General features: G+C 35.2%; 3 protein-coding genes across 14 annotated transcripts in view; 2 read left to right on the top strand and 1 right to left on the bottom strand.

Annotated features, from left to right (window-relative positions):
- Nucleotides 1-8,879, top strand: part of LOC110460214 (homer protein homolog 2-like) — a 55,957-nt gene extending 47,078 nt beyond the window's left edge. For all 8 annotated transcript variants that reach the window (XM_021513016.1, XM_021513018.1, XM_021513017.1 and 5 more), the window contains 2 exons: nucleotides 1,463-1,543; nucleotides 2,026-8,879. In XM_021513016.1, coding sequence (XP_021368691.1) covers nucleotides 1,463-1,543; nucleotides 2,026-2,223 — 279 coding nt within the window. In that variant the 3' untranslated portion in view covers nucleotides 2,224-8,879. The remainder of the gene's footprint in view (nucleotides 1-1,462; nucleotides 1,544-2,025) is intronic.
- Nucleotides 8,880-10,313: 1,434 nt separating this feature from the next.
- Nucleotides 10,314-20,717, bottom strand: LOC110460184 (tRNA (adenine(37)-N6)-methyltransferase-like). The gene is made up of 4 exons (XM_021512947.1): nucleotides 20,616-20,717; nucleotides 12,364-12,542; nucleotides 11,718-11,875; nucleotides 10,314-11,230 (listed from the first exon to the last, which is right to left on the bottom strand). The coding sequence occupies exons 2-4, from the start codon at nucleotides 12,525-12,527 to the stop codon at nucleotides 10,323-10,325; spliced, it is 1,230 nt and encodes a 409-aa protein (XP_021368622.1). The 5' UTR covers nucleotides 12,528-12,542; nucleotides 20,616-20,717; the 3' UTR covers nucleotides 10,314-10,322.
- LOC110460182 (coiled-coil domain-containing protein 87-like) overlaps nucleotides 17,708-26,601 on the top strand; it is a 39,306-nt gene continuing 30,412 nt past the window's right edge. For 4 of the 5 annotated variants that reach the window (XM_021512942.1, XM_021512946.1, XM_021512945.1 and 1 more), the window contains exons 1-9: nucleotides 17,708-17,936; nucleotides 22,548-22,698; nucleotides 23,305-23,386; nucleotides 23,932-23,996; nucleotides 24,437-24,550; nucleotides 24,856-24,927; nucleotides 25,049-25,145; nucleotides 25,633-25,714; nucleotides 26,024-26,168. In XM_021512942.1, the coding sequence (XP_021368617.1) occupies nucleotides 17,899-17,936; nucleotides 22,548-22,698; nucleotides 23,305-23,386; nucleotides 23,932-23,996; nucleotides 24,437-24,550; nucleotides 24,856-24,927; nucleotides 25,049-25,145; nucleotides 25,633-25,714; nucleotides 26,024-26,168 (846 nt within the window). In that variant the 5' untranslated portion in view covers nucleotides 17,708-17,898. Of the gene's footprint in view, nucleotides 17,937-20,731; nucleotides 20,879-22,547; nucleotides 22,699-23,304; nucleotides 23,387-23,931; nucleotides 23,997-24,436; nucleotides 24,551-24,855; nucleotides 24,928-25,048; nucleotides 25,146-25,632; nucleotides 25,715-26,023; nucleotides 26,169-26,601 lie in introns of those variants that run through there. The other variant, XM_021512943.1, reaches the window with a different exon arrangement.

Raw genomic sequence — 26,601 nt, 5'->3', positions numbered from 1 at the left:
GTGGTAGAAAATATTATACACTAAGGTATACTGTGTCTGTTTTAAAACAATTTTTTTTGAAGAAGAAAAAACAAGTTTTACCCAAACAATGATTTATTTGATTCAGGAATTTTCATAGAATTAAAAAAAAAAAACCCGCAAAGAATGGAAAAGATGTCTAACAAAAAAGCTGCTGATGAGTTTTTATCGGGCATTAGTAATGCTTTGTGTTCATGGGAGGTAATTTGCTAACAAGCAATACATAAATGTTCAGTTGAGGAATTTTATTTTCAAATCATTTCTTTTTTCTTTTTGATTATATATTAATTGAAAATTCATAATAACTCACAACAAAAATAATGAAGACAGCAGTAATTGTCAAGTTGTTATTTGAGCAGATGTCCGACTTATCATGTATACCATTGGTATATTTTTCAGTGTTTTGGTAATCGTAAGATGTTACAAGTGAGTCGGTCACTTTGTATATAATAAAGCATACAATGGCTGAATGCCTTGTTTAATCCTTCTGGCTGCCAAATTCTGCTTGTTTTAATTCATTATGATTAATTTATGAACTTTCATAGCAAACTTACTCCCTGCTGACATAAAGAAAATGTTTTAAAATGATGCTTATATTTGCCGAAAAGTCTTTTAACCTATCACTGAATTGCCATTGCATAAAACTGTTTTAAAGTGGGGCTGCTTTAGTCCCGAAAAATATTTTTGCTTATGATCATTCAATTTCTGGAGTTAGGATTACTGGGTTAGTTAGGTTTGCACTCAATCTTATATGTGTTTATCCATAATTCACTTTAACTGGGGCATACATGGAACCCATTATATTGCATGGAAGTTTCTCTGGAATGGCAGAGTTTTGGGTTCTGAAATCAGGTTTCATGTCCACACTATATAGAATTATGATCCTTTGTTCATTTTTGTTACCAAAGCTTGTCCAGAGGTGGGGGACTTTGGATTTCTCGCAATACAATGGCTTGTTTATTTAAAATTTGAAACTTATTGATCTCTCCAATCTGCTTTTGCTTAAAATTCAGTGGCATGGTTATGTTTTGTATATTTATTGTGAGGATCAAACTTGAACTCATAATTTGTTTTTGAAAACAAAGCTTGGATTTCTTCATGCTGTGTTAATCAATAGAACATATTTATATTGCAGATATAGATTTGATAAGATGTGTCTTAAATATAAAAAATGTTATATTTTATGTTAATGTTTGGGGTGTTGCAACAATATTTTCATTATTGGCATATCAACTACATATGTTTGACTGCACATACAAATTTATTGCAATATCTTAGCTAAAAGATGCTTCCATGCTTTCGTTAACCCTTTCACCACTGTAGACCAAAATGGACTCATCCATACCAATGCATGGTAGAGTCTACTAAAGTTACATAGGGGTGACAGGGTTCAGCTTCATTTTGGTACCATGCGTATTACATCTATTTTCCTGTCTGTTTGTAGGAGATTAACCAGCTTAATATGAGATTGAACGATATGGCCGTAAAGGAGACGGCCAGTTCTAGCCTACACAGTCGAATAAAGGTGAGAGAACGTGTCTCAACATCTAAACTTTAATATGGTGTGCAGGTCCATAGATCTAGGGACCTAAAGATTTGTAAGGGATATTTTCTCATACCATAATCAGAAAATAACAGATCATTTTTGGGTGATCAGTGGATAGCCCACTCGCCTTTCACCATGGACAGGATTTGATTACCTGATTGTACTTGAAATGGTATTGTGTAACAGGCCTGAGCACGTGGGTTTTCTCCGGGTACTCCGGTTTCCTCCCACATTAAGACCCTCTGTGCTCTTCCATCTGGGCCAACAAGACTGATTAATATAAGTTGAAACAACTTGTTTCATAATTGTTGTAAAAAAAAAAAGGTAACATTTAAAAAAAAAAAATAGTGCAATATTTGTTGCTACTGATTTTACGTCACGGAAACCAATGAGTTTGTATTGAAATAAGTGTCATTGTATCTTTGTAAACATTCTCAATTTTTTTTCCAACTTTTTTTTAGATGTTAGAGGATGAAAATCAATCACTAGCGCTGAAAGTGGAGGACTACCACCGACAATTACAGGATGCACGTATGTCACACGATCAGGACTCGAACGATCTCCTACACTTACAGGACCACCTGGGCTCAAAAGTGACAGAAATGTACGAAATACACGAACAGATTATCTCATTAATACGCAAAGAGTCCCAGAGTTGATACCTAGCAATAATACCAACTGTCGAGGTCTTCCTAATGTTGTCATATTTTATTTTCGCTTCACCGGTCGTCAAGTGTTGAAAGTTGTGGAATTGCATTCAATGCCTGTGCAGCTGTCGCCATTTCTTATATATATGTTGTCGCTTTCTTAGAAGAAACCTGGAATTCTTGAAACAGAGTTCCGGCAGCTTCATGTCGGTTGTGGTTCAAGGAAAACGTCCTGGATCACTGACCCAAGGGAGACAACCAGCCAGCCAAAACGATTCTGTCGGATTGAAAGATTGTTGACATAAAAGGAATCAGGCGTTGTTCATCATCACGCACATTGTATTCCATGATATTACCGACCTTTTATAGGGTAAAGTGGATAAATTTCCTCTCGTCAATCTGTTGCTTCTGTAATCTGAAAGTATTAATTTTCCATTCTTAGATATTCTACTGGTGCTTCGAAGCATTTGGATATCATAAATTATCGAATTTAATATTTTAAAGATATTTTCTGTATAAGTGGTAAGATAATAAATTAAAATTTGTTTGTTAAAGCACTTGGTTTTTCAATACGATCCATGATTACTAAGAGATATGATTCAGGATAAATATTCGTAAAGTTTTTTTTATTAATTAATATATTCGTATATTTACTTATATTGTTTGATCTGAAGGTAGCACAATCTCACAAAGAAATATATTATTCCATCAACAGTTTCATCTGTCAGTCATTTGTTAAAAAACAAAGAACCATTCCATGCCCAAAATTTGGTAACAACAACTATTATTTGAGAAGTAGAATGTATCCCTTGTAAATAGCCAAGAAAGTATGTTCATGTATACGTACCTGACCATTGTTTTCTCTGATAGGTCTGAAGTACCTATAACAATACTGTGCCAGTTAAAGCAGGTTTTTTTATCTTGATAAAGAGGGGGGAAAATGTGACCTCAGAATTTCGCCAGAAAGACAAATCATCAATATATCCTGATCGAAAGAAAAATATGTGACTTCACGATATCGTCTTAAAAACAAATCATAAATATATCCTGATTGATAGAAAAAATCTGACCTCAGGATATCGTCGTAAATAACAAATCATCAGCGATAGTATTTCTGCTGTGTCGTATCCCAAGAATTACCTCGCATCGTTGCAGCTATGCTGGTGCTCTAGTCTCTGTTCCTTCATTTAAATGTTTAATATCGCAGATGAAAGTTGCTTAACATAAATTATTAGTCTAAGTCTTGGCTTAGATAGCAAGGATAACTGTTTGCAGAATTTCTTTTTTCTGGAAACTGAATTTTCTTGACTTTTGAACACGGCTCCACAAATACTCCTAACAGGAATATAAATGTAGCACTTTTATGTAATCTTTATTGTAAAGTTTCATTATACTTCTTCACTGCCTGACTTGAAAGATTGTTTTAAATATGGAATCCTTCAACATCTTGTCAAGATTCATATACCTTGCAGATGAATCGAATCGCATTAGAAATCAAACCATGTGTTTCAAAAAATTTTAACAAGACTCTTGATGGAATTAAGGATTATGATGTTCTTATATAGAAAAAAAAGTAGAATATATTATTTAAAGTAAATCTTGCAACCAATGAAATTTCAAGTCATGTTTCTTTTACCTCCAAAACTATAATGCTGTTGAAAACATTTTAACCCTTTCACCCCTATGTAACTTAAGTAGACTCTACCATGCATTGATATGGAGGAGTCCATTATGGTCTACAGTGTTGAAAGGGTAAATATAGAAATATCTTATCAAAATTAGTATAATTAGGTACACCAACCTCCAAAAGCCATTTTCAGCATTGTAGTTCTAGGTCTCTTAGACAACCTCCCAGTTGGGTAAAATTTGTTAATGAGAATTTTTTGTTAAAATGTTTAACATTATTGACGTTAATTTCCCTGAATATTTGTCTTACATTGTTTTCTTATAGATATTGCATGGAAGGTTGTTGTCAGTTGTTGATGTTTATTTTAATAGATCTGAACAATGTCAATATAAACATTGTTTCTCTCTTGTTTTGTTTTATATTGTTTCAATATTCTCTGTTTGATATTTTTTGTTTTGTATCTGAGGGGGAAAAAATGGCAAATTGTTCTGGGCCTTTTTACCATGATCAAAATTGTTGTAAAACCTACAACACAAACTGTACATTTTATTCGCCAGTCTTATATCTTAAGTGAACAGACACAAATCTGCACTAACCTTTCTTGTGTAGGGATCTTAACTTTTTATTTAAGCTTTTAAACCAAATGCAGTTTTTATATTTGATCCCTGTTGTGAACTTATTTCATGAAATCTATCTACCAACATATATCCCATCAATTTCGGTCATGAAATTGAAACACAAATCTGATTTTGTATGGTTTCAGTGCACAGTGTATTAACTGAAAAAATGTCTACGATTAAATAGGGAGATCTTTTGTGATATTACCAATGGCTGATATTGTAGCCACAGGGGACGGACATGTTATTGTAAATAGGATTCCAAAAATAATAGAATGTGTCTGGCACCTGTGATTGTAGCACTACTAGAACACCAGTTCGGACCACAGAACCCTGAGATCATAAGTAGCTGAACAAGTCTGTTATAATCAAGATCGTCAATTTGATTTTTTTTTTTTTTTCATATTGTCAAATAAACATCGTCATCTTAATCAAGATGACCATTTATTTAAAGCTGAAAACTCATAGTTAGTGTTAAGCATGTAACATGGCTTATTTGCTAATAAAGTGAAAGAGGACTACAGTGTATAGAGAAATAGAGCAAAAATTGTCTGTGCTGATGTATGTAATTTTAACGACCATATACAGTGAAATTTCTATAATAAAGCAACTTTCAGATTTGTTCGCAGTTCAAATTGCTTGGTTGTGAATTAGATGGATTACGTGGATAATTTTTAGCCGGAAAAATCTGTGTCCTCAAAATCTGTCTATATTTTTTAGTGCATGTGGTGGCTAATTCTGGATGCTTGTCACTGTTATAATTGTAGTTTGTATTACCTTGTCAAGATGTTCGCTCGTAAGATATTTTCCAAGAATTTCTCAAGATTGATTTTCAAATAGCTGGAATACATATCAAATAACTACACTGGCCAGTATCGAGAGTAAAGGTTTAAACTCATTGTAGAATAAAATAACTGTAGAAATAGTAGTATTTGTGTGGTCTGTGAAATCTGAAATTTGTGAATCTTTGTAAAGTATTATATATATTACAAGAAATGGTTGAAAAGGACTGGAAAAATTTCTGAAGTTCAACTATTAAAATGTTTTTTGTTGTTTGTGCAAATACCAGTAACCAAAGATATCGAATGTTGTATTGTAAATCTCGATTTTTTTTCCATGTTATTCTGGAATATCTTTTTCGAACCTTGAGCGTCTTGACTAATAAGAGTTCAGTTTTAATATGTATATACTTTTACCTTAGGATCAAACTTGTGTATAAAATTAATTAAACTACTTTTATGTATAAAAGAAATTCATTGTACATTCATGGTGCATGGAAAAGAAACTTACATCTAGTAGTTGTAGACAAAGTTAATCTGGGTGCGAAATCCACGAGAAACAAGAAAAACAACGAGACAAGTACAAAGTACATATTCTACAACTGTTTTATTTTTTCAATATTTTACTACAAAGAACTTGTATCTAATCCATGGATTTATTTTAAACTATTTTAAAGATGGAACCAGTGATATTATTTCAAAAAAAGTAAGATTTTAACTTATTGTTTTAGGAGTAGAATTAAAACATATTTTATCGACTTATTCTACAAACCAATTATATAAGGTCCATAGTAATGGTAGATTTTGATGTTATAGGTAACACAAAATGTTTTATCTGTTTATAGTTCTTGCCCATTCAAAACAGAGGTTGTCTGCACATTCTGAAAACTTTTTTCTATTTAATATTTTGTAATAAATATTTTCATGAAAGTACAATATTGATATTTTTTTGTAGTAGTAGAATTTAAATACATTTTGTCAAATTATTCTACAAAATGATTATGAATACCCATAGAAACAGTAGATTTTGACCTAAGTACGTACCTTGGAAATGGTTTGTTATTAGTTACTGGTTCAGTTGCATTCAACACTGAAGATGTGTATTCATTTATCGGAACATTTGCTCGTTCGTGTTCAGATATAGAGTCAGACATACTCTATGTTGTATGTTTAGCTAAAATTGATGACGATTTTTGTGTCCTGTGTTTTGCTTGTCTTACCTATCCGTCCTGTCCCTGTATGAAAAACCATTGGCTTGAGGTGACGTTCCCGACCCCGCTTCCATTGACAAGCAAGTGTCCCTTTTGTAGCTACTGTTATCCCCTATATAGATCGCCGACTTAAAGACCTGTCTTAGTGTCACAGCCCCTCCAAATCCTCTGGTTTCAAAAATGTCTTAGTGAGTCAAACTACACAAATCTCCGGAGTAGAAACCTTGACTGAGTAGCCAAATCCCTCGACTTAAAACCTTGTCTTAGTCGCCCAACTACTCTGACAGCCCCCATGCAGTCTTGAAACCCTGGCTTAAAGATCCTTCAACTCAAAAGCCTGTTTTGGTCAACCCAGTACTTCCCAAGCCTTAAGACTTGAAACCCTACCTTGGGTCCCAACCCTTTGACTTGAAACCCTACCTTGGTGTCCCAACCCTTTGACTTGAAACCCTACCTTGGTGTCCCAACCCTTTGACTTGAAACCCTACCTTGGTGTCCCAACCCTTTGACTTGAAACCCTACCTTGGTGTCCCAACCCTTTGACTTGAAACCCTACCTTGGTGTCCCAACCCTTTGACTTGAAACCCTACCTTGGTGTCCCAACCCTTTGACTTGAAACCCTACCTTGGTGTCCCAACCCTTTGACTTGAAACCCTACCTTGGTGTCCCAACCCTTTGACTTGAAACCCTACCTTGGTGTCCCAACCCTTTGACTTGAAACCCTACCTTGGTGTCCCAACCCTTTGACTTGAAACCCTACCTTGGTGTCCCAACCCTTTGACTTGAAACCCTACCTTGGTGTCCCAACCCTTTGACTTGAAACACTGCCTTTATCACCCATATCCCGAGTCATACTTTAAACCCTGCCTTAGTGTCCAATGTTCTGCTGCTGATGTTTAAGTTACCATGTCAAACTACCATGACATGTTCTATTATTGAGATTGTTCTGTATCTCTCACCTTGATGTTCCCAATATCAGTTACCAGTTGACATGGTTCTTTCAAGTCCTGATCTGAATGTGACTTGCTGTTAGTACAAGGGTATCGTCATATCTTCAGGATTTTTCTTGTATGTTTGTGAACTAGTCTTGCTATTTTTGATTTACTTCTGAATGAAGATTCTACCATACTTGACTGGTATGGTGTAAATTAGGTTAATAAATATTCATCATTATATACATTTGGTTGGTTGTATTGTTTACGTCATTGACAGCAATAATCGGATTTTAAAAAGTTATTCTCCATTTGTTTTTCATGTGTTGTATTCAGTTGTTTTCTGTGTTATAGATTGTGTGGAAAGAAATTCTTTTTAATAGATATTATTATATATTTTTTCCTCGTTTCTCTCGAAAATTGCATGTCTAGTAATGTTGGTTAGTAAAATGCAAGATTTTTATTTTAAGTTTATTTTTCTGTTTTTGAACGTGTTGTGCCTGATATACAATCTGACTGATAGAAATAGCGACATATCATTTTAATATGCATGTATATAACCTACATTTAGTATCTTTTATCTCACATGGTCAGATTAAATACAGTTCAAATGTTGTACCCAATCAAGATCTCGACACAGGGGCTTATTTTAAGCATGTGAGCACTTCAAGATAATAAGGAGTCCCAGACATGCTTTAAATTCTAATATAATACAGTACAATCTTCTGTGTTTCATTTACTGGTATCATTTAAGAAACAAGACAGGTGGTGCTGAACAAATATTCAAACATCAAGTTTTATTCCTGTAAATTTCTCACAACCAGTATCATCGAGATCAATTTTATTTTTCTTAATTTAAAAAAAAATCTGAAATCTCGGTATCAAGTAGTTTTGTTGTTTTACATGTAAATCTAGATGTCATATCTGGTAAAATCTGAATTTTTCCACGGCTGAATATATGTATGTAAGTTTTTGATTCTCTGTTCTGTTATAGATAGTTATATGACACATTCTTTGTGTTTATGTTAAAACTTGCCCAGTCTTGTCACAACTATCGACTCAAGGATTAAATGTGACGTTTTAGACAGTTTAGAAATTTATATGTATTCCATGCGGTGTACATATTTTTAATGAAAATCAATAATGTATAATAGATATTTTCTAGAAAACAGTTTTGTTTTTAATTACAAGCTGTATATATTTAATTCATGACAACTTTTATTTCTAACTTGAACTTAAAAAAGTTATTTCTTTGATTGGCAATTTACTGCCGTTAGTGTCAAAACACATTAACTTAGTTTTCCCCCAAACGGTCCCCCTCCCCAGGACAAGTCAATGGTTTGCTGCATAGTGGTAAATGCTGACATATTTCTTCGTGATCAGAGTAGCCAAAATGTGTACCATTTATTTCGCCTTTGTAGATAAATTAGATATACATATTTACAAGTTTATTTATTTATGATATATAACTATGCAATATACACGTACAAATTTTATTTCAGACTATGTAATTAAAATTAAAAACGTCAGACTATGTTCTTGATGAAAAATACATATATAAAATTAAAAAAAATAGTAAAAATGATGCGATGTGTGGTTTCTTTTATTAGACAGTCTTCAAAGTAGTTCCTACAGGTGAAATATAACGCTCATACAAGCTCTGGTCATCTGTGTAGTTTAGAGAATTTGTCAGGATTTGCACCCGTTCATTATGACAGGTGCAGGTTCGACTCCCAGCTTTGTGGACATCTTGTGTTGAACCACACCACTTATCCGGGTCTTAAAATAATTCAGTTTTTCTGAAGAGACCTTGGGAAGGCATCCATTGTGTCGCAGTACATGTCTATTCTTTTTTTAACCCATTCACCCCTTTGTAACTTTAGTAGACTCTATACCTTGCATTGATCTGGGCAAATCCATTATGGTCTACAGTGGTGAAAGGGTTAAGGTTATTTCTTCAAGTTTGGTTCGTTTGTGTTTTACACCCTATTAACTGCTATGGTCATTTAAGGACATGCCAGGTTTTGGTGGTGGAGGAAAGGCAGAGTTCCCGGAGAAAAACCTCCGACCTACAGCCAGTACCTGGCGACTACCCCACATAGGTCTCGAACCCGCGACCAAGCGGTGGAGGGCTAGTGGTAGCAGAATGTCAAACGCCTTTACCACTTGGCCACTGTGGCCCCTAAATTTTCTTCAAGTGCACTCTAGCTGTGAGTTTAGATCTGTATGTGTTTCACTGGGATGACTCAGCAAATTGATAAATAGTTTCCTTGAATATTATACTGCCAAAATTTGGGGTTCTTTGCTCAAAGACGGGGTGGTAATATTTTGGTGCATCAAATTTTTGCGTTTGATGATCCTGTGTGTTAAAAGTTGGTGCTCTCCGAAGCTTTTACTAACAAAGTCACTCCATCAGTTCATTGTGTAATGGTAGTTGTGCGGCTAAATGACAGACCTCAGTTATCTGTAGCCCTTGTTTACCCAGGTATTCTACTGAAAACATGTATGTACAATACACATTGTTTTTAGATTCCATTACTATACAGCCGTTTATATTTTGTCTTACATTGCTGATCAAAAGCAGGAGAAGACGTGTATACTTACTTTGCTTAACAGGAAAAAATATAGCCCATGGAAGTAAGTATCTAGTGAATGATAAATTAGTAGGAAGATGGTGCCAAATATCAAATGTTGTGGCAGCGTATTTCTTTGTGAAATTTTGGTAGGCTTCATTTTGGCTCATTCACTCGAAATAAACCAAAATAACCATATCCAGAATATCCCAAAGTACCGTATTCATCTAATGCCAATAACAAAACCGTTCTACGAGGAATGCTGAGATATCTGACATGACTAGAAGGACTTCATGAAGAGAATAATAACTGATGTTAATGGAAATACAGATCAGAATAAAGATGTCTTTCACAACCAATCAAAAAATTTAATTATTTATTAGTCTGTAAATGTTTCACTTGTGACACGGGTTTGATCCTCACGACTTCCACCATGTGTTCGTCAAACCAGCAAGTCACATGTACTTTATCTACGGCAAAAAAATAAAGACTGTCCGAACAGTTCCGACGTCTGTACACAGACCTAGGATCCTCCGTCAATATCTGACATATGGCACTACGGGCTTCCTCACACGATTCTAAAAACTCGAGCCTGTGATCTAGGTCGTCTGTGCTCTTACTGAAGTTAGTGAGTTGTTGTTCTGCAGTAAGTGTAAATCGCACGGTCAATTTATCTATAGGAGGTTTATTGACCCAGTCTGCCGTTTTTATCGGACAAACTGGCACGGAAGATTCCGATTCACATTCTGCTGTTCCTATGGCGATACGTTCTGCATTTTGACTAGATTTTGTGTAACTGATATCATGATTTGTAGAACTTGAGGTCACCTCTGTAGTAATACTTGTCGCGGGCTTATCGGTGAACGAAGCTGTTGCAGATTCTTTAATCTGATTCACCACTGTCTGCTTGTCTTTTACGAATTCAGTCTGAATATCCATTTGCAATTTCGTGCAACCGACAGCCCCTCCTGTTTCCACAGAACAATGTTCCTGTCCATCATCACATGTTTGGGTTTGTTCCTGATCATTCAGCGATGTCCTCGGATCATCATCGACCGATTTATGGGAATCCTGGTCCTCGAGTCCCACATCTGCATCTGTGTCCGAGACTTGGTCATCGCTGAGGTCAGAGAGCCGGTCATTGTCACCTGAGGCGACAGTGGGAGTGACCGACGTTGTGGAGGACATCGCTGGACAGTCATAGCTGGGTATGTAAGGCTTGATATCTAAGACAGGGGACCCATCCAAAATATCTATGCCAGATATATGTAGCTTAGCACCTGAAATTAAGTAGTATTATAATTCATAACATACAATGTGTATTTGTTACGTAGAAATATTTGTTTATGCCGCTGCCATTTTAGGGGGAGGCATATAGTTTTACCCATATCCGTCCCATCATGTTGCAATTCATTGTCATGACTCTGCCAACTTCATTTCTTAACCGTTTCACCACTGTAGACTAATGGACTCATCCATATCAATGCATGGCAGAGTATACTAAAGGGGTGAAAGGGTTAACAGATTGTCATAAAAAAATATACAAAGGTCAAGAATGAGAATACCTCCAAGAGCTAGTATTTCTTGTCCCAAGGTCATTGCAAAGGTCACTGATGCTATTTATAGGTCAACCAGATCAAAGTCACTTGCTATCGACAGAAAATTGTCAAACAATGACACAAATTTTACAGGGCCAGAGGGGCATTCTTGTCTTAAGGATATTTTCTAGTTACAAAAGTGAACCATAATTTTAGAAGTAAGACTCACCTTCGACACTTTCCAGTTTGGCAAGGGTGAGCCCGATTGGGTTTGGTCTGTATGGTGACCTGGTTGAGAACAATCCAACCCTGCGACCATCCAGTCGCGGGGGTCTCACCTTGGCCTTGGTGTATTGGTTGTTGTTCTTGTGGAACTCAAAGATTATCCTGTAATGACCAGAAAAATGTGTTTCAAGTTTTTTAAAATCTGATACAGATAACGACAAAGGATTAGCGGGAAAAAAAAAAAGGATTTTGATACATCAATAGTGAAATAATTAAAGGAGTACGTCTCCTTTGAATTCGCCACATACCTATGATCTTGATAGGAATGTAATTTACCTAGGCATGGATACTAGCCCGAGTTTCTTCTGGCCCTGACACCAGACATCTGTCTGTCAAAAGTGAACATTTATTTGTACTTTAACCTTATATTACCAAATGTGGTGTCTGACTTCGACATTTACCAAACTTGTTCTGTTGAGTACTTCACCTTTGACATTGTTAAACTTATATTAGAACTTAACCACTCAGCAAATATATTGTGCTGTTCAGCATTTCAACTTTGCCCTTACTAAATATGGTGTGCTGTTCAGTACATTTTGTATTTCAACTTTGCCCTTACTAAGAATATGAAATTTCACCTCTGACCTTACCAAATATGGGAGTACTGTTGGATGCCATCTAAGGAGTGCTCAGGTGTGTTAAAGACATCTTTACTGATGGTGATGCTGCCGCGTGCTGTGTCACAGACAGACGGTTGACGAGGGGTTCCATTTTTGTAGGTGAACAGCGAGCTCACTACCCCTATGGGCCTCATTCCCACCAGATACAGCTGTAATGACCAAAAAGAATATTAATAGGAAACAATTGGATATATCATTCTATTTCTGAATACAATTGTTGTTAACCATAAATCAATGTACTTGCATGTACTTTATTTTACAAACTAAGTCTTTCAAAGGTTTTCATTGTTAATATTTTAATTCAAAATTATAGTACAGTGTAAGAGGATGTTTATATTTGTAGCAATTATCTATTGAATTAATGTTCACAAAAAAAAAAAAAATCCATGAAGTAGTCCCCTCCGAAATATATGTTAAAATTTCACAAACCACAATTGATTTGCAGTGTCGAAGTCGAATTTAGTAACTGAAATTTTATTTGAGTCCAGCTTTGAGTAAAACAACTTAAAATGTTTAAACTCATAAAATTCAAGTGCTATCAAGGTCACTTTTTTCAAATTGTCTCCACCTTGGAGTCGAACCTAGGATTACAGTCTACAAGTCTAGTACTGTACCATTGGAGCTGAATGGAGATTACCCTAGCTGAGTGGGTCACAAGAGGCTAGAGATAGTTCACCATCGTGTCATACACCCCGTCCACAGAAAGACTTTATCCTCGTGTCTTATAGAGTACAACTACTTGCCTGTGAGGATATGGTGAAAGACATTATTGTACACTGTATCCAGGTCCCTAGCCGATTTTCCTCTGGCCCTGACACCAGACTTTAGACCTTTTGACAGATAGATGTCTGGTGTCAAAATGTCTAAGTCTGGTGTCAGGGTCAGGAGAAACTTGGACTACCAGGGAGCAATAGAACCACAGTCACTTTTTCCAAAAAACTCTAAAAAGGAGTCGCACCCAAGACTACAAATTAGTAGTCAAGTGCTTTACCAATTAAGTTCATCGGAAATTCACCCTTGCTGAGTCAGTAGCACATCATTGACTATATATTTACATTTGCGCTGCAACCCACTATATGAACATTACCAGCAGAAATGCATTTCATTTGAGTGTGAAAGCAAAAACTCTCGTGACCTTACACATGGTTTATTTATGACGTCATGGATTAACCTTGTTCAATGAGAGTATTGTCGCTGCGCTGCGGTTAACATGGAGAATGTCCACATGTCAAACACTCAAATTCAAAAGACTATGGTTAATTATTGGCGCCAATTTGATTACAATAGGGCTGTTTCACCAATGTCGTTTAAAGGATGATGCATAAATTAAACGCAGTAAATAAATTAATTATTTAAGAACAAATGAAAATGTAAAATGGATGTAACCGATTTGCATTCATATCGGCATGAAAATTTAAAAAATGTCGTTCAATCCCTATATGTTCACTTCTGCACATGAATTTAAAGTCCCTGTGATACAATAATAAAGTGTACTGGTATATAAACAGTTTTAGTGCATAACTATATACATGTACCGGAACAAGTTTGGCCTCACTGTGACCGTGACCTTTCCAAACACCTCCAAACAAAAGGAATCTCTTGTCTTACGATCACAATAGTCAAAAAGACATTCATATTCAGACTAATAATAAAAAAAAATCTTTTAATGAATGGGATTTTTGAAAACATTAAAACAAGTATATAAACAAAGGAGATTGTCTATTGGACTGTTTGGTATCTGTTTTGCACAGAATGAATAACATCGCCAGTCAATAACATCCGGACAAGCAATATATTTCATGAAGAGCAGACGGAAGTAATAATATCATGACTACCTAAATGTACCCCATCTTCTGTTCTTTATATATTTTAAGTGTAATTTACTCAGGTATGTATAACAGAGACGGCCACCGTCCATCATCTAGACATAATATGAAAAGGCAAAGCCTAAAAAGAGCTTTGCTTTTGTTGATCTCTAATATTTACCGATTCAGAGCGAGATAATACTGATTTCAGAATGAGATAAGATAAGCTTCATTTAAAGTCGACAAGTCGAGGAATAAGAATAAAACACAGGTTGAATTTCAAATTTTGTTACAGTCAAAGAGGTTTGACAGGTAAGGATGCCAAATAAAATTAAACAGTTTCTGCCTGACACAAGTTTTAAATTGGCGTGCAGTGTAAAACAGTAATACGTTACTGAAAAAGGGCGTTAAACTCGTGTTGTTGGTCTGGAAAATCATTGTTGATTTCAACATAAATGCATTATCAATTGTTTCTTTTATGAGTGGTGATGTATAAATACATTATGTAAAGACTCTAACAAGACATCAAATATGTTAGTGATTTCGTTCATATTCTCAACAATTGGTATTCAAAAGCTGATGAAATTTTAGACGATGAACAAATAAATGTACACATAGGCATTGGTTTAATGCCGGCTCTTTTAGAAGATATCTCATGGTAGAAATATTAACAGAACCTGGTTGATGACAAAAAGAATCTTTTGAAAATATCCACCTTTCTACTTTTTATGCCTGTGGCAAAAACAGAAATAAAAAAAGTTCTGAAAGCATTGACTAAAAGAATGCATGTTAGTATCGCATTTTATGTGATGGACTTTTTTCACTCAGAATGTATAGTGTAGAAATATAACAACAACTATGTTTACGTTTATATTCTATTTCCTAGCACGGATGATAAAAGTTGAAAAACAAGTGTCTTTGCTTCCAGGATACTCTTCCAGTTTTCCCCACTGGACGCCTTCTTACGGACGAAAAAAATGAAAGGCAATGTGTAAAAAGGGGAAGCAACTCTGTTTACGCACGCATGTGTTACCATTTAAGAGCTACGCCAAAGGCGCTCTTATAAAATACAGTGATATGAGCACTAGTGAATTTTAAGAAGGCCATAATGTACCACTAATTCACATAGCCATATAACATAAACTGATCAGGACTACCATATCTAACCAGCAACACATCCATGCCTGATAACAAGCCCACCTGATTATAATATATATCGCAGTTCAGTGGAAATGTCTACAAATTGTATTTCATTGTCCTGTAATAAGACTACGCCCATCCCCTAATTTTAGTAAGGAAATCATGTGTTGACCCCCTGGGCAGGGTAAATCCTGTAGTTATACTCTGGAGAAGGTAATGGTCAACCATTATTTCATTTAAACATATGAAATTTAAAATGACGAGGAGTAGTGTTATTTTAAAAAAGCTCACAGCCAACCAAGATGAACAATCTATCATAATTCAATGTATGTCAATACCATTTACATAAGTGTATTTTGAGACAATTATTAGATATCTGAAACATGTAGATTTCAGAAGTCTGAAACATAGTGACAAGGATTAGATATTGCCAGAAATTGACATCAAGCCTACAAGAAATGCACATCAAGTTTCAAATAATTGTGAATAATCTGTCTAACTTTGTATTGAATCGAGTGATACACATTTCGTGACACAAGTGAGTTATCTTCTGAAAATTAAATTCATCTGCCCTTACCCTTCCATGTGTTAAGCCATTATAACAGTACCAGGATCCATGTATCATTATCAAGATGGTAAGTCACGTTATGTCAAGAGAATAAAATTTTAATTTGAAATGAAATTAATGTTTATGTAAGTAAAAGTCAAAACAAAAAACTCTGATATAAACTATTGTCAATAATTGCTGTTGTGATTGTCAGTCCCGTCGCCGTTTATTGATAAGGTCTTGCTAGTATGTCAGACCACTTATTTTTTTTATATATATTTTACAACAATTATTGAACAAGCTATGTAGATTTATCAGTCATGTTGGCCAAGATGGTAGCACGGAGGGGGTTTACGTAAAAACAGAAATCCTTCTGTAACAGCATTCATGGAATATTTTCCATCTGTTTCTGAAAAATCAGCCTCCAAAAGTCTTTTATGAATGTCCTTTAAAAATATCTTATAGGCGTTAAAATTCTGCTTGAAAATGCAATTAAAAAAGAAATCTAAAAGAAATGTACAGAATTAGAGAATGGGTTTTTTTCTCTCCAAAGGCAACATCAAATTTGATCAAATAAATTCCTGTATAAATTTTGTAAACATTATTGACATTCTTTAAGATCTAGGTATAAAGGAGAGATCTAATCCATTTGGGAATGGAGGAGGGGGAGGGGAGTTGGCTTATAATTGGAATATAACTCAAGATTCTGCAGCATTTTCTTTTCCATTTAGAGTCCCTAACCATATATAAAAGACAATCTATCTTCCTATTTCTCATCTTAAACGGTCATTAAAAAAACAGTTTGGAGAAAAGTCATTTCTGTTTCATCTGCTTAGCTGAAATGTGCCATAATATAATTATGATACGATATCATTGTGGCCTTGTCAAGGTGCTATTTACTGAGAGCAGTCTTTCACAGGACTAAAATGTGGTATATTTTGACTGCAGACTGGAGTAATGTTTCTCCAGAGTCCCTGACTGAAATTGTGAACTCAATTTCAATCCAGCATCTACACATAACAGCCAAATACACTTTGTTCAATATTTCAGGCAGATTAACAGCTACCGTTTTATCAATAAAACTGTGCCTGTTAATAACTGTATATCCCACTGTTGGAATTAAAGAAGTCCTAGTTCTGATCCCATAAACTCTTGACTTAAGAAGATCATTTAAAAAAAGGAGAACAAAAATATAATCAATTCTCAGATATACCAGATAATTATATATTTTAAGTAATAAAATATTTTGGGTAGGGTGGGGAATCCAGTACCAGGTCAGCCTAGATTTTTTTTTGTGCTTGGGTATGGATAGGAATCTACCAGTCCAGATGACCTGCTAATGACATAAGTAGATCCAACAAACTCATACTAGAGAACATTGTGCGTTCGTATCCTACCTAGTGAGTACCATAAAACACTTAAACTTCAAGTATAATAGTCTACAGCTAGTACATTGAAACTTTGGTATATATTTTTTTTCGTCGATAAAATCTTCAGACTTCTCTTGACGTTAAAAGACATGACTTACCTCCCTTTATGGTTAATAATCCAAATCTATTTGATACCGTTAGACTGGCTAGTACAGGTAGTTGAAGTGCTAAATTTGATAGTCACTTTAAATTCTTGTGACGACTATAGCTGACAAAAGATCGGCTGATAATGCATTGTCTGTCGCATAAAGGTAATCTCGTCAGAACACATCAAACTAGATCGGTTGATAGATTTGACAAACGTTAAAGCATTACTATTGTATTTCAAAAGGCATATACACATAACATAACACTATACCATGCTTACAAATTTTTCTCATTCTGCCGAAAAACACAATGTAGTCGTCAGTAGCTCGAACTAACTTACGACAGCTGACGAGAAATGATGCATAATATTTGTGTTTCCACAAAAAACAGGAAGATTTCCTACGACATTTCTATACATGAGTTTAGGAATTAATGCAGATGATTTAAAACAAAATCAGAGTTTGGATTTAGCAGTTGAGTGAAAAAACAAGTCGCCATGGTACACAAACGAGTGACAACCTACCGGAGACCGAGGTAAGAAATCTATACACAGGTGAAACTAAAAACTTATCATTCGGTTCAAATAAAATTTTAGTTTCAGACATGGCAGAAGAATGGATCTTATAATGTTTTGCATAATATCCATAAGGACTTCTACACTTTTTGTTAAAGTGAAACAGAAAATTTGACTCAGACATCTTTTTTATTCAACTGCTCTAAGTAAATTTGAATAAAGTTTGAAGTGATTGAATTGAATAGAATAAAAACCACAGAAGAATTGAAGTGAAATATATAAACACATGTCATCTGAGGACACCAAAACCATCTTGTCAACATGGAAAAAGCTTAATTGATCAAGGATGTAAAGAATGAAGGATGAGTAACTGTGACAGTGCATTGGGAACTGTTTTGGCATCACTACATCCGCGATATCCAGGGGTTACGCGATATCCAGGGGTTATGCTCACTTACGCTCTCTACACCCCTGGAATATGTCATGACAAAATTGAAGGCTCAGTGTGTGCCACCTTGTTGATGAGACAAGAAGACTAGATGTAGTTCGCTCCTTTGATGTACATCAAAAGAATCTTGCGGTCGCTAATGGCTGATTTTGAAGCTGGGTGTAGCCCCTCTGTAATCTTCAAAGGACAGGTATCAGCCTAGCATTTGGTCAGGTGTTTCTTTTACCTGAGACCAATCAAACAGCTGTCTTTGTGTCATCAATGTTGCTATGACATATTCCAGGGGTGCAGAGAGCGTCAGTGAGCGTAACCCCTGGATATCTAAGATCGCATCACTTTAGCTTTGACAAATCATTCATCAAAGATAACCATACTATGTGGGACTTTTACGAAAAATAACGAAGATGAAATAAATAATCTATAACTGTCATTGGTGTTGCAAGTGTAAAAGGTAATTGATGCTACATCACGATTTAAAGTCTTGACTTCAGATTCTTATACTGTCAATCAAACCCACTGAGCTACCTTATCAATGGAAGTGGTCTGGCCCAATTGCACAACAGTAATATGGAATACCAAATTAAGGGAAGGTTAGTGTATTCTCCAGTGGGACAGGGATCCTTAACTCATTCACCCCTGAAGACACATTTGAACTCTTCCAATTCAAAGGTTGGAATAGTTCATTATGAAATTTCAGGGGTGAATGAGTTAAGGTAGAAAGTCCCATCATTTTTATACTGCAAACAGGTCCTTGAACTAAGACTTTGCTGGAGGTAGAATGCTGGTAGTTCCTTTACCTGCATAATGATTGACTCTTACTTTTGCCTTACCAAGGATTTCTGGTAAAAATCTACACTAAAATTTCGAATGTTACAATAAATAAAGTTTAAAGACATATTTGGGAATAGTGAAAAAATATGACATACAATACCAATGCTACACTTTAAATTAAAGCAGTATCAAAAGTTTCAGGCTAATCAATTTTTTTCTCTCTCATATTTTTGTTATTTTCAGATATTAACTGACTACATTTTGGGTGGTACATATTCTTCCGATTTGATAGCAAAACAGAACACTCTTGTACATAATTTTTTTTTTCCATTTAACACTTCCATAAATTATAAAGATCCAACTGTACTACAGCAATATCCAAAACGTAATTAAAGGGAGGTTACTATATATATGAAAACAACAGCTGAAATCTCTAGCGGGGCAGGGATCCTTAAGATAGAGAGTCCCATCGTTTTTATATTGCATCTCTAGCGGGGCAGGGATCCTTAAGATAGAGAGTCCCATCGTTTTTATATTGCATACAGGTCCTGGAACTAAGACTTTGCTGAAGGTAGAATGTTCGTAGTTCCTTTACCTGCATTGAATGATCGACTCTTACTTTTTCTCCTAGCCCGTACCAAGGATTTCTGGTAAAAACCTACACTAAAAATAGTCTATCGAAAAGTTACAATCATGCTGGAAAAATCTACATTGGCGTATCCCGGTTGAAACAGTATGTGTGGCACAGAAATATTCCACAATTAATGAACGCACTTGAACCGTTCTTTAAGCAGAGCTAAAAATGCACAGTTTCGGAGAATAAAAAACAATGTATCAAGAATATTATGCCCTTCTCTCACGCGTCCACTGAATTACATAACGTATCTTAAAAGCTACATTTTGCTTAACATTGTTTAAGAAAGAAATAATGCAAACTGGTAATAGTCAGCATTTTAGTTTCAGTCAGGTACGTCTGGACCCCTCAATCTACAGGTACCGAATTTTCCTGAGGTCAGCCTCGGTTCAGATCTGTACCTGTCGTTTTCTTTACAGGTTCAACTGTTTCAACCGGATACACGAATGTACCCCAATGCATATTTACATTTTTTTCAGTGGTACGGGGATCCTTAAGAACATTAATGACAGTTTTACTTTTTATGGTGTTGAGAGGTGTATAGTCTCAGTAGTTATCTCCCTTTAAATAATAAAATTTCTAAATTTCTTGTTTCATTGAAATTTATCAACCTAAATAATTTCACACAAATAAAACTTATGCACAAAGAAATTCATGTATGTCCATTTCCCAGGTCAAATATAAAGGTAGACCTGGCAATATTTATTTATTTGCGTGCTAATTGCGCACACTTCTCCAACACTACAGTCAATCTAGAAACTTACAAAGTGCTGACAATCCTGTCTTTTAGTTATTGATGAAACGTCGTGTATTCGAAGGTTTAACAAATAGTATTGAACACTTTACCTGAAGTTGCTAAATGAGTTGGTTATCATTCAGATGTCACGTTCACGTGTGGCATTGGGAAATTTTCTCAAAATCTCTTTCCCGTTTCCGACAAACGTTCTTGTGAATGTGATTTCGCAGCGTCCGGGTCATTAGAGCGCATAGCAACAAAAATGTGAAATTACAAGGAAATAACGTTCACTTCGCTTCGTAATTGAAATATACGACAATGATATACAATGATAACCATGCAACATTTCACATAGCTTGAAAATTAATCAAAGGTACGTAGATGTCTCTAATGAGAAATGAATGACTGAACACAAATAGTGGAAACCGAGTCATGTCGCGAAGCTGAAGTAAACAAACATGGCCGATATTGTCTTTTCGTAAAGAAAAAGTTAATTTGCTCGTAAATCAATATCCACACGTTTTGTCACTGCAAATGCCGTCGTTCATAAACAAAATGGTTAAATAAATAAGATATGGTGAGATTTAAAATGCTTTAGTAACCAAACGCGACTGAAGGTCGTATGGTTGTTTTTGGAATAGCGTCGCACGGAATCACGGAAGTTTTGTTTTGGCATATTATTCTTGCCTTTAAATTGTCCATGTAACGACATTCAGTAGCCAATTAAGCCCATATACCGTTGAATTGTCATCTAAGTATCACTTAATGACAGTTTTTGGGTTTTTTTCCCACAAGTGTCCCGTTTTGGGTACAGTACGTGACGTTAGCGATCAAATATTTCTGATTTTGATCACCACTTGTGCACACTGACTGGACACAATATATAAGGTGGCAGTACCCAAATTGGATCACTTTTTGCAAAAATACTTATAAATCAATAAATGTGTCAGCAAATCAGTTATATCAATGATTTAATCTTAGAATAGATAGCCATGCACCATTTTTTGTCTACAGATGATTTGATTTAAACTAAAGTTCAAATAGCACAAGAAAACGTATTAATTCAAACTCAAATGTCAGTTTTTTGGTGACGTTTTTAAAAAATGGTGCATGCAATGACTATGCATTAAGTTTTGGACTATAAGAATAAATTCACACTATAGAAATACTTTTTTACATATAAATTCTAAAGGTCATCATAAAATGTTAATATGCTGACAAAAAAATATTCATTTGAAGCGTTAGATACTGCAAAATTCAAGCCTTGATCTGATTTGGGTACCGACATTCGCAAAAACCGGAGACGCTGATTGGTGACTTCAGAGTGTTCTATAAATATCTCAAGTGAGCCCCGGGTGCCAATTTCGATTGTAAGAACACCCATTGATAACCTTCTTTTGATACAACCATAAATAAATATAATTACTCCTCAAGACTTTTCAGTGATTTAATAAAATGATGGTTTGGTGATCTGATTTGGGTACTGTCACCTTATACACATTATATTTGTGTATCCAACACATCTGACTGACACCAATCCATGACCAAAGAAAGAATATTTTAAACATAGTTGTTCTTTATCATTACCCAATAATGTGTTAATGTGGGACAAAACCAATAAAAAATACCCTAAGTAAACCCACATGATCACTGGTCAGACAGATGATCCCGCACCTGTATACAATCAAGCAGGGAATCAAATCCATTGTCTAGAGTTTCGAGATCATGGGTATTAATCCACATCTTGCCACCTTGTGGTTCTCCTCTACTATTAAGATGGTACTTTTGACCATCGGTCGACCCTAGGCCTTAGCAAGGGGCTACCCAAACATGGATTGTAAATAGTGTCATCTTTGGAGGTGAATAAGACTTAAAAAAATAAGGGGTGAGTGATGAAGGACTGAGCAGTATGACTTGTTGATAAGGTAGCTACATTGGTTAGAAAGTCTGTCTCCAGTTTGGAGGTCCAGGGGGCCCTGTTGCATTTTCAATACCTTTGCAGTTATACATGATGTGTCCATAATGATCTTTTTAATTTACAGGCACAAAATGCCGGCGGGAACAAAGTCGGTGCATTTCAAGGGCTTCATGACGGAGTCAGAGCCCAGGGTTCCGAAATATCAACACAGACAGCCAGTCAGACCAGAAAAAGCAGATGAAATGTATCCAGAAAAATGGCCAAACTACACGCATGTTAGTATAATCCTGATTACACCCATAACATTTTTATTTTGTAGTTTTTATAGAATTTCTAAGACAACAAACTGGTTTATAACTTCATTCTTCTTTTCTACAGTAATGAAAACTACCATTGATATCTTAAAGACAAATCTAGACCAAACTCTTTTCTATTTATGAGCAAATATTCCCTGGAAGATAAAGAAATCCCCATCTCTTAAAATTCTCTTCTGCTAGAATAAAAATAAACATTACTTTTTGATAATTTTCATATTCTATGCATTTAAAAGCTTTATTTGGTAAATAAAATAATTGAAATTGTAAAAGATTTGTCATAATTAGGAAATATAGATTAGACCAATTTATTAAAAGCTTTCAATTTCATAATATAAAGTCAAGATCCCCATTTAATGTTGAAAATTCCTCAGTAAATTCGCCAAAAATTTATCCAAAACATAAATTGGACTAAGAATCTTGTCCCTGACTGTAATATAGGATAATTGCACGTTGTCAATTATGAATGTCAATTTTGTTGAACATTATGATTGACTTAATTACTTTATTTGAAATGGTGTCTACAGAAATAAAAACTTTTTATGACGTTTTGAACTTTTATCACAGAACGATGTGGAAACAAGGATCACCAATGTGTTGGAACCACTGTCACTCTTCGCTCCGTACCCCCACGAGGACCACAGAGAACGTATGTATCAAGGGTGTGAAGGAGGTTTACTCTGTGTCTGTTACATTATGTCTTTTACAGCAAAGATGGACTTTGGTCTGCGTTATCACACTTTTTTATCATCTATCAGGGTTTTCAGAAAACCTTCCCCTACAGAGGCTTTAGGCCAAACCAAAAATATGTGGTGTTTCTGGTAACCCTACCTTCCCTAATTTTTTGTGCCTACCCTAAACTTTTTAAGGCAATTAATTATCAAAGAAGCACTGTTAAAGTCAAGATCACTCTCCTATATAAACCCTATACAATTATTTGTTGAAAGAAAATTGCTTACCTACTTACCCAGAATTTTACAACATGTTATAGGAAACACAATTTTTTTTGTCTGGTATTAACTCTTGTGTTTGAAAGGACATGTCAATTTGACAAGGTTTTTTTTTGACACCTCATATTAAAGTGGGTAATTATTTGACTTCTGTAATTGTAAGGTCAACTGAAAGCTCTCTTTATATATTACATGTACATTCTTTTTATTACATATGATAATGTCAGTGCTCTTTCACTTTCAGCTCCAGTTGCTGATGATAGAAGCCATAAATCACTGGAGCTTGAGAGACCAGTCACTCCCATTGATGTGAGTTATATATATATCCAGTTGGAATACAGCCAGGGTTCATTTGTTTGAAAATTCCAATGGATTTTTTCCTTTTTGTTTCATATTGACCAGTGATTTCAACAGTTTACGCTGAACTACAGTAAAAACTCAATATCATATCTATGATTCCATTTTCCACTTCACTTATTACCATCGGTTATTTCAGTGTCCCTTTTCCGCCTTTCTTATCAATTCCTTTATATTTGTGTTGTTTTTCTATATAATGCCAAACCCCTTTATTATGCCATTTTTAGTGAACAAGTAGTGGCAGTATATGGAGGTTGACTGTAATTATTGATTTTTTCCTGAATACAGGAATTTGTAACTGGTATTTATTTTTCATAGATCATATGATTTTGCTTATATGTATTGCTCTTCATGGTTCATAATGTTAAAAAGTGTTGTTATTTCATCTATAGGAGGAAGTCAAGACTCAGCCCAGAGATTTTGACAGACTCGCCAACTATGTGAGGCGTCGGATTGCTGCCAAGCCAGATGTACCATATCTGTCAATGGATGATCAAAGGAATCTGGTGGGTAGAAATTATCAGCCGAATAAAGAGTTTATTGATGTATCTGTATCTGTTTCTTTTAACTGTAATATATTTTTTCTGTTGGCAATACAGTCTGCATTTTCTGTTTATTAAAGCCAAGGAAAATACCTCAGGTTAACAATTTTTTGTATCTCCCTCAAACCAGGACATTAAATGTATCAAGTGTACTAAGTTTTCATATTTGTTAGTATTCATTATAAAATTCACACTGGTTGGCTACATTAAAACAATATTTTATAAAATTTACCCTAATATAGGAACAAATTGTATTTTATCATTTTAAGGCTGGAATTTTAATCGGAGAAGTAACGCTGATCTGGCCTGAAATCATGAAGCAGATTGATGACCCCTTCCTGGTAAGTAATACGCTCAAAGAGTAACTTCCTGTTCTTAATTTTCAATTTCATTGGAATGGCGATGGACCGATAAATTGTTGTGTAAGATATAGAAAAATGATTTTTTTTTTTTCATTTTCAGTCTCCCTTGGAAAATAAAGAACTCAATCGCCGAATAGCTGTACATATAGTTACTGTGTGTGAGAAACTGTTCAATCACTACTTAAAAAAGGCACAAGGTAATATATATTAAAATCAAACTAGTGATATCAGATTAAAATTTCAACCCTAGGGGACTCAATTTACATATGCAACAAGCAAAAAGAAAGCAGGGTTTCAAAATGCTAAGCAGTATTTTTCATAATTTTTTTTTACAAATATGTGATATATACTTATTCTTCATTGTTTCAAACGTGGATATCTCAGGTTTACAATTTATCTTGGAAGATGAGCTTTTGGTCCAATATTGGCAGTTGATACTTGTTGGTATTTACCTCAAATTTTGTCCTGGTCTTCACGATGATAACATTATAAGCTTTGACTGTTGTACGTAATAAAGTTTTGTTCAGGTTCGGAATCATGTTTTACGCTTGACTAGCTAGAGCATGTCTGGTTAGCCTTGGGACCTTATTTATAGGAAATGAAGTAAATGAAATGTGGAGGACCCCACAAAATATGTCTTTGCATAGTTATATTAACTTTAATATTCTATCCTATTTTTCACAGTGTTGAATGAACGGGGGATATTCAGCGGGCCGGCCAACATGAGTCGACTGAAAGCACAGCTGGCTTTGGATGCTAATAAATTGTAAGTTTCCAAACAGACTTGACTCTGATAGTGTGCAAAGTGATTGTATTCTAAGCTTGGAAAGGAACTTGTTTTTAAAGTAACTCATTTTGCTCTTATATTATACAACTCATCAAATGAAAAAGAACAGATATTTGTTCTTACAAATGTGTTTTGGTTGCTATGTTTGGGTACACCCCATTTGTCTGCCTGTCTGTACATGTATATAAGTAACTGGAATATTTAACAGCCAGTCTCAAACAGACTTTGTTAACTTACCTGTGTTCTTGGGGGAAGGATTGTGTGCATGTTTAGTTTTGTTTTCTTCAGTTTAAACATCTTGACAATTCGACGGTACATTGTCGCTGATATCCGAGGGAAGGAAGACTCCGACGGAGATGACACAGATACGTTCACGGCCAAGTTTTCCGGGAAACAAGAAATAAGCCACCCACCTCTGTCATTCCAGGGAATGGTGAGTACATCGTGTTATCAGCTTTTTAGTCCCCTGACTCTAAAGATAGGAAGTTTGTATAACATACATCAGTGTCTGTCAGGGTGTCACTGTGTTGAGGACATATCTCATACTCTTCACCCACAATTGCCTTTTGTGTGTACCGGTAAATACTTACTGAGATGTAAGATTGTCACATATTAAATTCCAATCTCTTGGTCCACTATATACCGAGTGGTGGCCTTCATTCTTCATGCATCAATTTACCTGAGGTATGACTCGTGTAACGCATCACCTACAATTGCCAAATTTTTATCTCAGGGTACCTCTGGGGATGATGGAGTGTTAAACATTAAAATCAGATTTCATGCCCAACTATGTATGGAGTTATGGCCCTTTGTTCACCTTGTGTCAGTTTGTCTAGGGCATATCTCATATACTGTGTCAACTACAA

Source organism: Mizuhopecten yessoensis, unplaced genomic scaffold (genome assembly GCF_002113885.1).
Source record: "Mizuhopecten yessoensis strain PY_sf001 unplaced genomic scaffold, ASM211388v2 scaffold10331, whole genome shotgun sequence".
NCBI lineage: Eukaryota > Metazoa > Mollusca > Bivalvia > Pectinida > Pectinidae > Mizuhopecten > Mizuhopecten yessoensis.
The sequence above is the reverse complement of the archived record's forward strand: the minus strand, read 5'-3'. Positions and strand labels throughout refer to the sequence as shown.

Bases quoted from the DNA above. Each gene is read 5' to 3' on its own strand.
- LOC110460184 (XM_021512947.1), bottom strand. From the start codon at position 12,527: ATGAGGCCCATAGGGGTAGTGAGCTCGCTGTTCACCTACAAAAATGGA. The intron at 11,876-12,363 runs GTAAGGTCAGAG...TGGTCATTACAG, and splicing joins CAACAGTACTCCCATATTTG to GATAATCTTTGAGTTCCACA. The intron at 11,231-11,717 runs GTGAGTCTTACT...ACTTAATTTCAG, and splicing joins CAAACTGGAAAGTGTCGAAG to GTGCTAAGCTACATATATCT.